Source organism: Nylanderia fulva, unplaced genomic scaffold, assembly GCF_048542155.1.
Source record: "Nylanderia fulva isolate GAGA-0341 unplaced genomic scaffold, ASM4854215v1 Scaffold264, whole genome shotgun sequence".
Lineage (NCBI taxonomy): Eukaryota > Metazoa > Arthropoda > Insecta > Hymenoptera > Formicidae > Nylanderia > Nylanderia fulva.
The window spans coordinates 109,801-126,124 of record NW_028190330.1 but is presented as its reverse complement, the minus strand read 5'-3'; the positions used below and the strand labels follow the sequence as shown (position 1 = coordinate 126,124).

The 16,324-nt window shown below is 47.5% G+C and overlaps 2 protein-coding genes across 2 annotated transcripts; both read left to right on the top strand.

Moving 5' to 3' along the window:
* Positions 1-468: 468 nt before the first annotated feature.
* On the top strand, positions 469-1,371 carry LOC146722847 (uncharacterized). The gene has a single exon (XM_085483732.1). It carries the CDS (start codon positions 469-471, stop codon positions 1,369-1,371), a length of 903 nt encoding a protein of 300 aa, XP_085339858.1.
* A 330-nt stretch (positions 1,372-1,701) lies between these two features.
* Positions 1,702-3,246, top strand: LOC146722846 (uncharacterized). The gene has a single exon (XM_085483731.1). The coding sequence runs from the start codon at positions 1,702-1,704 to the stop codon at positions 3,244-3,246; it is 1,545 nt and encodes a 514-aa protein (XP_085339857.1).
* The last annotated feature ends 13,078 nt before the right edge of the window (positions 3,247-16,324 follow it).

The following is a 16,324-nucleotide window of genomic DNA, read 5'->3' as shown; positions in this document are numbered from 1 at the left end:
TGAACCGATCGATCTATTGATCGGAGCTGACAGTTATGGTTCCATTGTGCTAGACGGACTACGCCAAAGATAGAGCCCTGGTCGTACCGTACCATATTTGGATGGGTTGTCCTCGGTCCGTTCAACGACGAGCCTTCAGGCACTCCTCGTTTACTGCCTTTGTTACACTGCTCTATCTCTCCTAGTATAGACGCGTTACTAAAGCAGTTTTGGGAGATAGAGGAAGTCTCTGCTAGTAGTTCCCTCACTGAAGAGGAGGTCGAGTGCGAAACGCATTTCGCATCTACTCATTCAAGGTTACCTAGTGGACGTTATCTTGTTCGCTTACCTTTTCGAACGGATCACATAACCAAGGTCGGTCGTTTGCTTCACGTCGCTTCTGGCGCTTTCGACAAGTTAGAGCGGCGTTTAGAGCGTAATATTGACTTGGCTGCAAGTTATTGTAACTTTATTTTGGAATATGAACAGATGGGTCATATGGCCCGTGTTCTTCAGAGAGAGGTTATTAATAATAACTCATTCTATCTGCCTCACTATCCAGTGGTGAAGGCAAGTAGCAGTACGTCTCCAATACGGGTTGTATTCAACGCCTCGAGTCCTATGAACAATGGGATTTCGTTAAATGATCTGCTGCTAACAGGTCCCAAGTTGCAGACGGATCTTTTATCTATTATTATGCGCTGGCGAACTCATCGCTTAGTTCTCGTTGCTGACATCGCTAAAATGTTCAGACAGATCATGGTTCATCCGATAGACACTGACTTTCAAAGGATATTATGGCGCCCTCACCCGGATGAACTGGTTGCTCATTATCGTTTACTCACCGTCACGTACGACACGGCTTCAGCGCCTTATTTATCCATGCGTGTCTTACGACAACTATGTGAGGACAAGGGATCTGCATTCCCGTTAGCTGTGTCTGTACTCGACAATTCCATCTACGTAGATGATGTGTTGTTTGGGAGAGATAATGTGCCCACCATACAAGCCACTCGTCAACAGTTGAACAGTCTGTTAGAAAAGGGAGGTTTTCACCTCCGTAAGTGGACGTCAAATTATGACGAACTATTAGCTGAAGTACCGTTGTCTGATCGTCTGGACGGCAATAGCATCAAATTTGCTGAGGATTCCTCTTTAAAGGTTTTAGGTATTTCTTGGAGTCCTACCTTAGATCGATTCCACTTTAGTATTCGAATTCCGGAGCTTTCAGTAACTTCCAAACGCGACGTGCTATTCGCTATTTCACGATTCTTTGATCCACTGGGTTGGATTGCCCTTGTGGTGATTACGGCAAAGATTTTCATGCAAGAACTGTGGCTGCGAAAATTCGATTGGAATACTCCGCTCTCAAGTGATTTCGTGACGCGATAGCATGAGTATTCTCGTAGCTTGACCGAGCTCAAGGACATCTCGATCTCACGGTGGACGAACCAAAGCGCTTCCGATCTTGGTATCGAATTACATGGGTTTGCAGATGCCTCCATCCGAGCCTATGCGGCTGTTATATATATTCGTGTAATTCATTCTTTAAATAGTTTTGGAGTGATTCTGCTGGCCTGTAAATCTAAGGTAGCTTCTGTTAAAATTATTAGCGCGCCTAGGCTAGAACTGTGTGCAGCAACTTTATTAGCTCGTTTTCTTAAATATGTGATAAATATCCTTAAATTAAACTTAGTTCCAGTGTACTGCTGGTCAGACTCAATGATAACTCTTGCTTGGGTTAGGCAACATCCTACTACCTGGAAAACTTTTGTCTCTAATAGGGTGTCAGAGATCCAGACGAGCCTGCCGCAAGCTCAGTGGTTATTTGTCGGGTCAAAGGATAACCCCGCGGACTGCGCGTCGCGCGGCATCAGCGTTCAAGAACTAAAGTCGCATTCTCGGTGGTGGACTAGGCCTCCATGGTTACAGTCAACTTTCACACTCTGGCCGGAGCAGCCCTCTTCTCTTCGAACCGAAGGGAACATGGAGCGACGTACCGTTCCCGTTCATTTAATTCAGCGGTGCACAGCCGACTGGGATCTTCCCGACCAGGTCTCTAGTTGGCCTAGGCTTTTGCGGATCACGGCATATTGCCTTTTATTCTTCTACAGGATTAGACAACGTCTTAGACGAGTTGATAACGCTCAAGTAAACATAGCACCTGAGTTGGGTGACGTTGTCAAGCAAACTCGGAACTTCTGGATTATATATGTACAGAGATTCAGCTTTTCGATCGAGACTCAGGAAATAGAGCGGGGTGGCTGCCCGTCTAAATCTAGTCCGTTGAGAAATTTGAATCCGTTTTTGGACTCTAAAGGTGTCCTACGTGTTGGGGGACGCCTTTCCCAGGCCTCACTGTCTTACGATGAGAGACATCCCATTATTTTACCCAGGCATCGTATATCGGATCTTATTGTCGCGCAAGCCCACAGTCGCACGCTACACAACGGAACACAGTTGACTTTAAGAGTTTTACGCCAACAATATTGGCTTCTAAATGCTCGTAACATTGTAAAATCTCACGTTCATAGGTGTGTTGTCTGTGTTTGCCACAGGGCTATACCGGTCCCGCAGCTCATGGGTAATCTGTCTGATGTTCGAGTCAATCCATCCCGCCCATTCCAACATACCGGCGTGGATTACGCCGGACCTTTTCTGGTGCTACCGACAGTGGGTCGCGGTCAACGCACCCACAAGGCTTATGTGGTTGTGTTTGTTTGTTTGACCACCAGGGCCATACATCTAGAACTGGCTAACGATTATACTAGCGATGGTTTTTTAGCCGCTTTCAGAAGATTCGCTTCTCGTAGAGGGCTTCCTGCCTCCTTATTTAGCGACAATGGCATCAATTTTAAGGGTGCTGACAGGGAGTTGCGCCATGCGATCAGGGCTCTGTCCCGTAATTCAGAACTTGTCGCGTATTTAGCCTCCGACGGCATAACTTGGCGGTTTATACCGCCCTCAGCCCCACATTTTGGAGGAATGTGGGAAGCGGGCGTAAAGTCCGTTAAGCACCACTTATGCCGTGTAATTGGTGCGCATACGCTTTATAATGAGGAGTTTGTCACATTATTGACTCAGGTAGAATCCTGCTTGAATTCTAGACCGATCGCTCCCATGTCCGATGATCCCTCTGATCTTTCACCCTTAACACCGGCTCATTTCTTGATAGGTACTTCGTTAATCGCAGTACCTGAGGAGTCCGTTAACTTGAAGGAGTCGCGACTCAATCATTGGCAACGCGTACAGCGGATGCATGAATAGTTTTGGCGGATATGGTCGCGAGATTATCTACATACGCTACAATAGCGTTATAAGTGGCGTCAGAAAACGGCTAACCTGAAGGTTGATAATCTGGTGCTAATTAGAAACATGTTGCTACCGCCGACCAAGTGGGAGCTTGGAAAAATAGTAAAGACATATCCTGACCCTCACGGTCTCGTTAAAGTAGTGGATGTGAAGACGCTTTCATCTACGAGAAGGCGTGCCGTCAGTCAATTATGCAAGCTGCTTATCGAAAGGAATGACGAAGCACCACAACAAACTCCCAAGGCGGGCGGCGATAGTAACTCTTTCTTAGATAATAATTCCGCGATCGCTTAACTTTACAATTATCGCAGTTAGCATCAGAATGTAACATTTACTGACCAGTAGTCTTCAATAAATAGGTTGTAGAAATAAATCAAGATCAGGCTCCTTGCTGTATTATATGTTATGTCGCGTAATACTCTATTGTAGTCAGACTTTGTTTCGTACCATCAGTACGAGGCGAGCGGTATATGTTTGGGAAGCAAGGTGGGTACTTCCGCCGCGATCACCCGTTAAAGGTGAGCGAGTGATCTGTGTATCGATCTGCTATCGTGTGAGGGCATCACCTGATGGGAGAGGTTCGGCGCTAGTACTTTTTGGGGGGGGGGAACCTCCGGCGGTCTAGAGCGAAAACCACGCGTATAACTACTACGATTCCTACGGCCATGTCTGCCGGTTCACGTTTCGTCTAGTCAAACTAGTATTGACGTTCCTTCGAATCTACGACCGTGTTTGTCTGTATAAAGAGGAGAGTCCCTACTTAATAAGGACTGTGCTTAAAGTGAAAATGTATTTTCAATAAAAATTAATTAATGAAAGGCTCGTATAATTTAACAAAATTAAACAAATCATATATAGTAGGCCAACTGAACGAGCAAATAAATAAGGTGTAAAAATTTTTATTAATAGTTAAATAATTAAATTAACATTCCGTTACAGAATCGATATAAATTGTAAACGTTTCGACTGCACTACAGTCTTTATCAATACATAAAAGTTAAATATTAAAATACAAAGTTAAATGTTAAAAATACAAAGTTAGTTAAATATTAAAATATAAAATTGAAACGAATCTTCGCTGTTGACCAATAGATATGCAAGGCGATTGGTCTGAGATGCCAAGTTATGCGACATTTGAGCATGATTATCGTTTTAACAAGTCCTTTTCCCCGATATTTCAAGTGTGTGTTGCGAAGTCTGAATACCAAATGTCCACATTTAATTTTTTGTAACATAAATAATATTTTTATTTTTGTTTCACTGGCGACTCATAAATTACTCGTAATAAATAATATTATTAAGAATATTATCTTTGCTCTCTGATATAAACACATAATATACACTCTCCATCTCGACCAATAGAGCCAAACGCAAACATAATAAATATTATTAGTATTGTAATTAAATTATGATATATAAAAATGAGCATTTTTTTACTATAAAATAAACTAAACACAAAAGCAATATGCCTAAAGTAAACTTAATAAACATAAGACAAGCATAGTAACAAAAGTAACTGTCATTATCAATCTCACAAGTTTAGAATTATCTTCTTTAATTGAACAAATAAATAAATATGTGAAAAGTAAAAAAAATCAAATAAAAATTTAAAAAATTTTATCGTTTTTAATTGAAAAATGTATATAATAAATAAAAGAAATATTTATCTTATTTGATATGTAAATTTTTAATTATTAAATTTCTATTTCTAATTATTGGATTCTTTATTAAATTTTTTTATTTGTGTTACGTCCAGACTCAATAATTAGGAAGAGTCGTAGGAAGGGCGTAACGAGGCTCTCAAAGGACGCCGGTCCATGTACCATCCCCACCTCCACGCGGTGAGAGCTGGAAACGTCGAGGTACCCCCTCGGCGGCTAACGGGGCAATGGTTTCGGGCAGAGTGTGTGTACCGACACACATCTCTGGGCATCGACGGGGTTTTTCGGCTCCTCTCCCGAGTGCTACGGTCACGCTCGAACGCCGGGTGAACGCCTAGGCCTGTAGGGCGGGGATAATTGTCCTTAAACCGTGGCCAGGGGAGCTGAGGACTTTAAAGGTGCCTCGCGGCGCACTAGGCGCGAATCCGAGGGAGCTTTTCCCTATCGGATTAGCCGTCCATAGGAGGAGGGACCCATAGCTTGGCTCAAGTCCCAAATCTTATGGAGACACGGCACGGGTACCTCACTTGTGGGGCACTCACGGGGGGGCGGTGGCTTGGGGGGAGACGGCTTAGCACCGGCGAGCCTCCTGGAAACGACCGTCTCCTCGGTAGTAGATCACATCTCCAAGATGGGGGATGTTCGGGTAGGTGTAGTCCCCACTCCCTCTCGTTGTCCGCCACCTTGTCGTGGTGAGAGGGCTCACCCTTCGCAAGAGGATACTTTTGCGAGGGGTGCCAAGAGCGGACCGTACCTTCCGAGGTACACTGCCCCCGGTCTCGGGGGCACGCCCTCCGTCTCTGGGGGCTCTCCTCGGGCGGTGGAAGAATTCCACCCCCCGGGGAGACGGGGCCCACTTCCCCGTTAGAGCTTCGGCTCGTATGTGGTAAGGGATGGCGACCCGGAATTCAAACGCCCGGTGGCATGGCACCGTTAGGAGAGGGGACTGCACGGCGCTTCGGCGCTTCCCCTCCCACCATGCTCTGTGGCCCGGTGAACCTACCGGGTAGGCGGCTTCTGCCGCCCGGGGTTTTTCCCTCCCCTCCATCATGGGGGGGCCTGCTTGGGGGTTATACCTGGGGGGTGGGATCGGCGGGGGCCGCATCGGAGGTGCCGCGCGTGACTACCCGAGGGGCTTTGCCCGGAGGATTTCCCGAGGGGCTTTGCCCGGAGGGGGTCACGCCGGCGGAGGGGTCAGCATGGTCACCCGAGGGGCTTTGCCCGGAGGGTTGTCCCAAGGGGCTTTGCCCGGAGGGGGCCATGCTGATCGGTCCTCGGGGCCCGTTCGTGGAGCGGTTCCCGAGGATAGGGAGGTGCCTCAGGGTGCTGGTTGGGGGTCTCCAGGCTGTGTAGCCTGGGTCCCCGTCCCAGCGCACAGTGGGCCAGAATCCCGAAAACGTGGCCAAAATATGAAGCCATTGTTCGATTTTTGTAAAACTTGGTATATAAATGTTTTCGACGTCGCTGATTACGAATCTGAAGTGCAAATTTCAAAAAACAGTATGGCGGATCCAATATGGCAGATGCATATATTAAAAAATTATAAGAAGTGACTGAAAACTTGATATCGTGGGGTTTTCGACATTGCTGGTCACGAATTTGAAATAGAAATAAATGAAAAGAACGTAGTAGAAGCAGAATATAGGACTGAAATATGAAAAATCGTATGACTTTGGAAAAACGAAAATATTTATTGTTTTTGGTTCAATGAAGATAAAAAATATATAAGAGTTTTAACAAGGCTCTGTAATATAAATATAAATTTAACGTATAAGACGGGCAACAAAAGCCAAATCGCGGATGACAATGCGTTATCCTAACGAAACTAAATAATTTTCCGTTAGAATTAAATACCGGTGCACAAGGCACCAAATTTTACTTGGACACGGCCAAGATTTTAAAATATGAAATAATCTCATATTTGAGATTTAATTTCAATACCCCCTTTAACCCCCCTACAGAAAATAAATAAATGAATGCAAGAGAAAAATATAGATCCGAAAATCGCTGAATCGGGAATCGAACCCGAGACCTTTCGCTTGCCGGGCGACTGCTCTTCCAGCTGAGCTATTCAGATCCTTTCGATTCTATACTTTTCTCTGTTATATATATTAATGTTGGTAAACAAACGCATTTTTAAGCCAGCGTGTATCAATATAAGAGTTTTAACAAGGTTCTGTAATATAAATATAAATTTAACGTATAAGACGGGCAACAAGAGCCAAATCGCGGATGACAATGCGTTATCCTAACGAAACTAAATAATTTTCCGTTAGAATTAAATACCGGTGCACAAGGCACCAAATTTTACTTGGACACGGCCAAGATTTTAAAATATGAAATAATCTCATATTTGAGATTTAATTTCAATACCCAAGGGTAGGGTATTGAAATTAAATCTCAAATATGAGATTATTTCATATTTTAAAATCTTGGCCGTGTCCAAGTAAAATTTGGTGCCTTGTGCACCGGTATTTAATTCTAACGGAAAATTATTTAGTTTCGTTAGGATAACGCATTGTCATCCGCGATTTGGCTCTTGTTGCCCGTCTTATACGTTAAATTTATATTTATATTACAGAGCCTTGTTAAAACTCTTATATTGATACACGCTGGCTTAAAAATGCGTTTGTTTACCAACATTAATATATATAACAGAGAAAAGTATAGAATCGAAAGGATCTGAATAGCTCAGCTGGAAGAGCAGTCGCCCGGCAAGCGAAAGGTCTCGGGTTCGATTCCCGATTCAGCGATTTTCGGATCTATATTTTTCTCTTGCATTCATTTATTTATTTTCCGTAGGGGGGTTAAAGGGGGTATTGAAATTAAATCTCAAATATGAGATTATTTCATATTTTAAAATCTTGGCCGTGTCCAAGTAAAATTTGGTGCCTTGTGCACCGGTATTTAATTCTAACGGAAAATTATTTAGTTTCGTTAGGATAACGCATTGTCATCCGCGATTTGGCTCTTGTTGCCCGTCTTATACGTTAAATTTATATTTATATTACAGAGCCTTGTTAAAACTCTTATATTGATACACGCTGGCTTAAAAATGCGTTTGTTTACCAACATTAATATATATAACAGAGAAAAGTATAGAATCGAAAGGATCTGAATAGCTCAGCTGGAAGAGCAGTCGCCCGGCAAGCGAAAGGTCTCGGGTTCGATTCCCGATTCAGCGATTTTCGGATCTATATTTTTCTCTTGCATTCATTTATTTATTTTCCGTAGGGGGGTTAAAGGGGGTATTGAAATTAAATCTCAAATATGAGATTATTTCATATTTTAAAATCTTGGCCGTGTCCAAGTAAAATTTGGTGCCTTGTGCACCGGTATTTAATTCTAACGGAAAATTATTTAGTTTCGTTAGGATAACGCATTGTCATCCGCGATTTGGCTCTTGTTGCCCGTCTTATACGTTAAATTTATATAAAAAATATATATTTTCAATTATTATTTGTACATTAAAATATTGTAATTACAAAATAATCGCTTATCATTAATTTAGTATAAATACGAAATATATATATTATCTACAACAAATTAATTTGTAAAAATATTAATCATTCTTTTAAACGTTTCGATCCTTTTTTCGGATCATCTTCAGTAGATATAAAATAAATTGTAATAATTGTGATGTTTATAAAATAAATTGTAATGATTGTGATGTTTCGTATGTGGGACAAATTAAAGAACACCGATCTGATGTTAATAAAAGATCTGGGCTGCCTTTGGTAATATCTACACATAAAATCACCACTAACCACGATAATATATATATTTCGTATTTATACTAGATTAATGATAAGCGATTATTTTGTAATTATAATAGGCGATCAATTTGTATAATATAATGGAATTACATATTAAATTTGTTTGTATTGTATAATGTAATTACATATTAAATTTTCGTTTTTTTTTCTTTTTTGCAAACAATTTGTGAATGGTGGCTCTTGCCTTTGACTTATCTAATTTTATTTATATAATTATAAATTAATATTGTTATAAATTATTGTAATACTATAAAAACGAATGGTAATATAATAGCATTTGTAGTTACAAATTATAAAGAAATGTATGTGGCAGAAAAATAGTTGTATTTCTACTAAACTTTTGGATGGTACTGTACTTTCTGGAGAATCTAAAGCCTTAGACACAATGCGAGATAATAGCAGACCCTTGGAACAAAAATTTTAACGGACAGAAAATGTACGGCGCGATTCACCTATATTAAAATGCTTGGCACAGCATTCGATACCGAAACAAATAACGCGTAACGCTTTACAAAACTTTATCGCATTTTTACACGGGCAGCTACGGGCAGCTAGAAATTGCACGATTCGAAAGAGGAAGGTTTAATTTAAAAGATTTTACCAATCCGACCTTGGAATGCGGTGGTATACATAACTATTTCGTTCGGTGAAAATTTAATTTCTCCAAAATACATTGTATTGTACAGACCAAAGTTCGATTTTAAAAAAACAACATATGTAACACATATTTATATAATATTATCGTTTTGTTTTGTTGTACATACCACCAGGAACACAATCCATTTTGCACGATTTAATTTGAACACTTTATCCTTGAAATATTAACGTTAGACCAGAGCGGTGAAATTTCGGTTAACTGCGACTGCAACTGTTCAGTGCGAAGGTCAACTTTGAACTGAGCTAGAGTTTTATGTACAGAAATGTGACCTTTGGTATTTTAGCATGAGGTGGGGGGTACAGTCCTCTACAAAATCCAATAGTCACATTTCATAAAATCAAAAATTTTTTTTTTTACTTTTGGCCACGTTTTCGGGATTCTGGCCCACTGTGCAGCGTCCCTGGGGTAGGCCGCACCCAGGCCGCTCGGACGTTATCCGAGGCAGGGCTGGGTCGGCGCAGACGGCCACGTATGGTCACCCGAGGGGCGTAGCCCGGAGGGTCTTCCCAAGGGGCACTGCCCGGAGGGGACCACACGGGTCGGCCGTCGAGACCGCTCGGACGTATTCCGAGGCGGGGCTCGACGGCGAGAGGGGGGTCGCGGGGTGCTGGTTGGAGAGCTTGCTCTTGTCCCAGCGTCCCTGCGGCCTGCCATTCTCGGGCCGCTCGGACGTTTCCGGATCCGGGCCGAGGATGGTGGCGAAGGCGCGCCGCGGTTACCCAAGGGGCATAGCCCGGAGGGGTTACCCAAGGGGCATAGCCCGGAGGGGTTACCCAAGGGGCATAGCCCGGAGGGTGCCGCGGCCGCCCTGCTCCAGGGCCGCTCGGACGTTTCCGAGGCGGGGCCTGGGGCGAGAGAGGTTATCTCCGGTCGGTCGGGACCGTTTCCCCTTCCGAACCGACCGATCGGGGAGGCGCTTGCCCCTCGTCGAAAGCCTTCGACGAGGGGCGCCCACATATGCTGGTCGCCACGGCGTGTAGGGCAGGGCCGGGGAGCGGCGACCCTGTCCAAAGCGTCCGTGGGGCCCCCCGGGTGGCGCCACCCGCTGCGGTGCCCGCGTTGTCGGAGGCGCGGGACCCCTGAAAGCCCGTGTGGGCGTCAAATCCCACACGGGTGTGTAAGGGGCTCGGAGTCTGGCCGGGGTGCGGTATCCCCCCGGCCTAAGACATATGTCCTTTCCCCGGGGGAACTTGGGGCCCGGCCTTGGGGTGTGGCCGGTCATGTTTCGGGGCACCCCTTGGCCGGTGGGGGTATACCCTGGGGGACGGAGCCGCAGCGGGAAAGCGGGATTAAACAAGATGAATACTGAGACTAATTTCAAAAAAGAACCTTTGGATGGAGAAGAGACGCAACATGGACCAGTGGAAACACAGGTCCCGGGAAAGAAAACTCCTATGGTTTCGGATGAGGAAAGGTGCTATATAGATAAGGGGATCCTAGATCGGATCCCCATTGTTAGCGTGATGGAACTCGCATCGAACACGAACCAGACCCCGGTCGGCCCGAAAGCATCGAGCAAAAGAAGCATGAGGGCGGTTAAAGACAGAGTGCGAGAAACCAGAAGAATGACAAGAGAGAGAAACAGAGAGAACGAAAGGTCCGCAAAGAGGAGTATGAAAGAAACTCCAACGGAAACGGACACGGAGGTGGAAGATACCGTCAGCATAAATAGCATGAACAGCGAGGGCCTGAACAACGAGGGAGAGGATACCCAAACTGGACATGCACTGATAAATATCTCCGATGCAAACACATTTCTTGCCCTTCCCGAAAAACAACACAGGGAACAAAAACAGGGAGAAGAAAAGGAATTGGAAGGGGAACTACCGCAACCCATGGAACCAAGGAAGCCTGGAGGACCGGTATCCACCGGAGAAAATGCAGAAAGGAAGGAGAAAAAAGCCAAACAAGCTGAAGAGAAAGCTAGGCTTCATGAATTACAATTACTGGACCCCTTGTATACACCAAAACAAGGGAAATCATACAGTGGTTTCGTTAAGAGAATCAACGAAAAAGAAGAATTCAAATTAGCACCCATCCGGGATTTGGAGGCTATGGTGTCCGAAAAGGCCATAGCTATCTACAAGATAGCCGTACTATTAGGGAACCTGAAAGGTACGCTCACCAAACACGCCAAAGATGCAGCCGCCGACATGTGTGCAGCGGCCACCACATTGGCTGTGAAGGCTCAGAATCCGAAAGAGATACCGTTCGGAAAACAATTGGAGGAATTGCGCCATGAAATATATCAGCTTAGAATAGAAAACCAGCAGCTGAAAGACAAAATAGCAAAACTGGAAAAGAAAAAGGCAAGAACAATGCCCCATCCAAAGGATAGTGAAATGGCAGAGGAATTTCCGCTCTACACAAGCAGCGAAAGCGCCAAAACTAGGATTAGGAGATGGGTCGAGGGAACCTCACTTCCACACAGAGGTGGGGAAGCCCCCACGACCCGAAATTTCGAGGAAACCCCACTTCCACCTTGCGGTGGGGAGGCCTCCTCGAGGGAGAATGTTGAAATGCGGGGGATCTCACTTCCACCATACGGTGGGGAGATCCTGAGCACTTCAAGGAATACAAGGATAGGAGACAGGGAGGAGTGGATGGAGGTCACGGATGAAGAGGATGTCCTGTCACTCCCATACAAGACAAACCCCTGGACCAAACAAGAGAAAGGGGACCGCCATTCCCCCCCCCAAGGCAGAAAATCTGCAGATAACAAGGGGAGGCAAAGACTATGCCATCACACAAAGAAATGCGGATGAGGAAAAGGAGAAGGAGAAACACATGGCCTGGATTGCTATGATTGAGGGAATTATAGAGAGGACCCTGGACAAGAGGTTTGGGTGCCAGGTCCCCACGTACGGGGAGACAATAAGGAATAGGGGAATACAGCAAGCGAAGAATAAGCAGGTAGCCCCAACAACAGGGACTACAGCCAACAAGCCAGTTGTGAAGAGAGTGGAGGTGGTACAAAAGACGGTAAGAATAGCGCCAAATACCACTATTACCACACTAAACCCTCCATCACGACCAGCAAAGGAGAGGATCCCCCAACCCCAAAGGCCGAAAGAGGCAGCGACAAAGGAAGGGGACAAACTACCCCTACCAAAGAAAAACAAGGGGAAGAAACAGGAAGGAAGAAAAGAGAAACCCCAACCCTTAAGGGAGGGGAAATCTCAAACCCAAAACCGGGGAAAGGAGACACTAACGAGCGCAACCTCATGGAGCGAAGTTGTGTCCAAAAAGAATAGGAGAGCAGGAGCCGCAGCGGCAGCCGTGAAGGAGGCGGGGAAAAGGAAGGAAGGGGCGGAGAAGATCTCGAACCCAAACCCAACTCCCCCGAAACCCACCGCACAAACACGAGCAGCTGCAAAAAGGAAGGAGCCGAAAAGAGTGGCCATCACAATAACGTGCCCCCCGGGGACATAGGAGGAAATCCTCCGGGAGGCACGTCAAAGGATCGACACAAGAAGACTGGGCATAGAAGGTGCAAAAATAAGGAGAGGAGTCACGGGCTCCTTCATCCTGGAGATTCCTGGGCCGAACAGCCACGATAAGGCAGACAAGTTTGCCCAGGAACTAAGACGGGTGCTGATGGGCAGAGAAGGAGTCCACGTCCAGCGCCCAACAAAGATGGCGGAGCTCAGGCTTAGGGGTTTGGATGAAACAATCCAGGCCCCTGAGGTGAGAGAAGCAGTAGCCGTGGCCGGAGACTGCGAGGAGGAGGAAATCCAGACCGGGGAAATACGGAAAACCCCCGGAGGAATGGGGATAGTGTGGGTTCGCTGCCCATTAAAAGCGGCGAACCTCATTATGAAATCAGGGACAATGAGGATTGGATGGGCAATTGTGCGCGCAGAAATACTCGAGGCAAGACCCCTCCAGTGCTACAAATGCCTGGAGGGGGGACACGTGCGCGCACGATGCCCGAACAATGTAGACCGCAGTGGTAGATGTTACCGCTGCGGTCAAGATGGACACGCGGCCAAAAATTGCACGGCCGACGTGAAATGCCAGGTGTGCGCGGACAAGGGGCTGTCTGCTAATCACAGAGCGGGTAGCAGGACGTGCACGCCGGTGCAAAAAGGTAAGAGGGGCGTCCCCATCAATAAGGTGGATCGTTCCCAAACGGGGACCAAAGCGCCCATTAAGGTGGGAAAACAGAAAGATCCCCAAGGCCAGGACAAGGAGCGCCCCCTTATCGACTTCAATGAGGAGCCCAAAGAACAACGGGCTCCCAGAACTAGGGGGGAAAAACGAGAAGAGGAGAAATTCTCAATAGAAGGAGACGCTAAGAGAAAGCGCCTCCGGGAAAACATAAAGGACGGAACACCCGACGAAATGGATATGTCGGGTGCCACGGACGTCAACAAGAAGGAGGATGGCTTGTAAATTATTACAAGCCAACCTCAACCACTCAGGGCCGGCCCAAGACCTCCTCATCCAAAACATGATGGAGAGGAACAGCGGCCTGGGGATTGTAGCTGAGCCGTACCGTGTCCCAGAAAACAACTGGGCAAGTAGTACGGACGGCTCAGCTGCAATCGCCCACAGAAGCGCGTCAAACTCTCCCCCGATGGAACCGTTAAAATCGGGGGAGGGTACTGTTACGGTCAGATGGGGGTCCATCATAGTTATTGGCGTGTATCTCCCGCCGAGTCTCAGCAGGGGAGACTTCTGCGGGAGATTGCACGCCATTGAGAGACAGCTGAGGGAGTTTCACCCTGCCCCGGTAATTGTCGCGGGGGACTTCAACGCCAAATCGAGCGTATGGGGTTCCCCGCGGGATGACTGGCGGGGTGGACAAACACTAGATTGGGCGGTGCGGTGTGGTCTCCTCTCCTGTAACAGGGGGAGGAAAGCTACTTGTGTTAGGAGGCAGGGGGAATCAATCGTAGATTTGACATGGGTTACTCTCTCTGCCTCAAGGATGATAAGCGGGTGGAGGGTGCTGACGGAGATTGAAACTATCTCAGACCACAGATATGTGGAATTCTCCGTCGGTGCCTTCCCCCGCGAGGTAGTTGAGCGCCGCCTAAGGAGGGAAGCTGTCTCTCGCAGATGGGCCCTTAAAAAGCTAGACCAGGACGCGTTTCTGGCCGCAGTTGAGGCGGCCCTGATGGTCAGAGAAGGGGAGAATAGGGGGGACCAAGAGGAGGAACGGGCATGGCTGCTTCAAACAATAAATTCGGCTTGTGATGCGGCCATGCCCAGGATAAAAAGAAAGTCCCCCCGAAAAACGTATTGGTGGTCGGAGGAAATCGCCGAAGCTAGGCGAGCCTCCGACCACGCAAGGAGAAGGGTATATAAACGGAAGAAGTTCGAGCGGTTAGACCCCGAGGGATATCAGGACGCGTGGGACAACTACAAAGAGAAGAGAGATGACCTGCGCGTCCTGATACGGAAGGCAAAGGCGAGAGCCTGGGATGAGTTGCTCTCCCACCTAGACGAGGACCCGTGGGGGCGCCCCTACCGTATAATACTCAAAAAATTGAGAAGCGGGGGCGCTCCAATCACGGAGTCCCTAGACCCCCAATTTGTCGGCCGAATCGTCGACACCCTGTTCCCGCGGGAAGAGGGTCAAGCTGACCCGATTCCTGAGCGGGACTGGGTGTGGGACGAGGAGGCCATGGGGGTCACGGAGGGAGAGCTTAGGAACGCCATAAAAAAGATAAAACCGGGGAAAGCCCCCGGTCCGGATGGCGTTCCTGGGAAAATCTGGGCTCTCGTTTATCGGGGTCTGGCGGGACCCATGCGGAGGATGTACAACGAGTGCCTCCGCATGGGTCGTTTCCCACGAGAATGGAAGGAGGCAAATGTGGTCCTCCTTCCTAAGGAGGGCAAGCCGAGGGATGTACCCTCGGCATATAGGCCAATCTGCCTGATAGACGAGGCGGGTAAGATCCTAGAAAGGATCATTGCTGACCGCCTCGTCTACCATTTGTCCCGGGAGGGTCCAAATCTTAGCCAGGAACAGTACGGCTTCCGGGTCGGACGGTCCACGATAGATGCAATTCTTCGGGTCCGTTCGATTTCGGAGGCCGTCACGGAGGAAGGCGGGGTGTTGCTTGCCGTATCGTTGGATATATCCAACGCATTCAACACCCTGCCATGGCACCGGATTGGGGCGGCCCTGGAGTATCACCGGGTCCCCCCATATCTGGTGTCAATCCTGGCGGATTACTTCCGGGATAGGCGATTGGCCTATACTGATAGGAACGCCGAAGAACAAAAGCGTCATATGACATGCGGGGTTCCGCAGGGGTCAGTACTTGGCCCCCTGCTGTGGAACCTCGCATATGACGCTGTTCTTCGGCAAGCCCTCCTCTCCGGCTGTCACACGGTGTGTTACGCTGATGACACGCTGGTGATGGCCGGAGGAGTCTCGTGGGAAGACGCAGCCGCTCGAGCAAACATGGCGGTGCATCGCGTTGTGCGGCTCATTAAGCAGATGGGGCTCAAAGTGGCGCCCCAAAAAACTGAGGCCATCTTTTTACATGATGGCTCTCACGGGGCGCCACCAAGAGCCCACATCAGTGTGGAAGACACCTCGATAGAGGTGGGGGCCTGCCTGAAATATCTGGGCCTCCACCTCGATAGCAAGTGGACCTTTCGGGAACACTTCCGCCGTATATCCCCCAAGGTGGAGAAAACAGCAATGGCGCTACAGCGCCTGCTGCCCAACCTTGGGGGACCTGGCGGGAGTGTCCGAAGACTGTACGCCGGAACAATCCACGCCATGCTCCTGTACGGAGCCCCGGTGTGGGTGAAACGTCTGGAGGCCACCCGCGGCCCAAGAGACGCCGTAAGGCAAGTCCAAAGGCGGGTGGCTAACAGAATATGCCGGGGCTACCGGACAGTGAGCTGGGTGGCCGTGGGGGTACTCTCCGGAGTGCCCCCAGTGGAGATGCTCGCCCGCATGTACGCGGACGTAT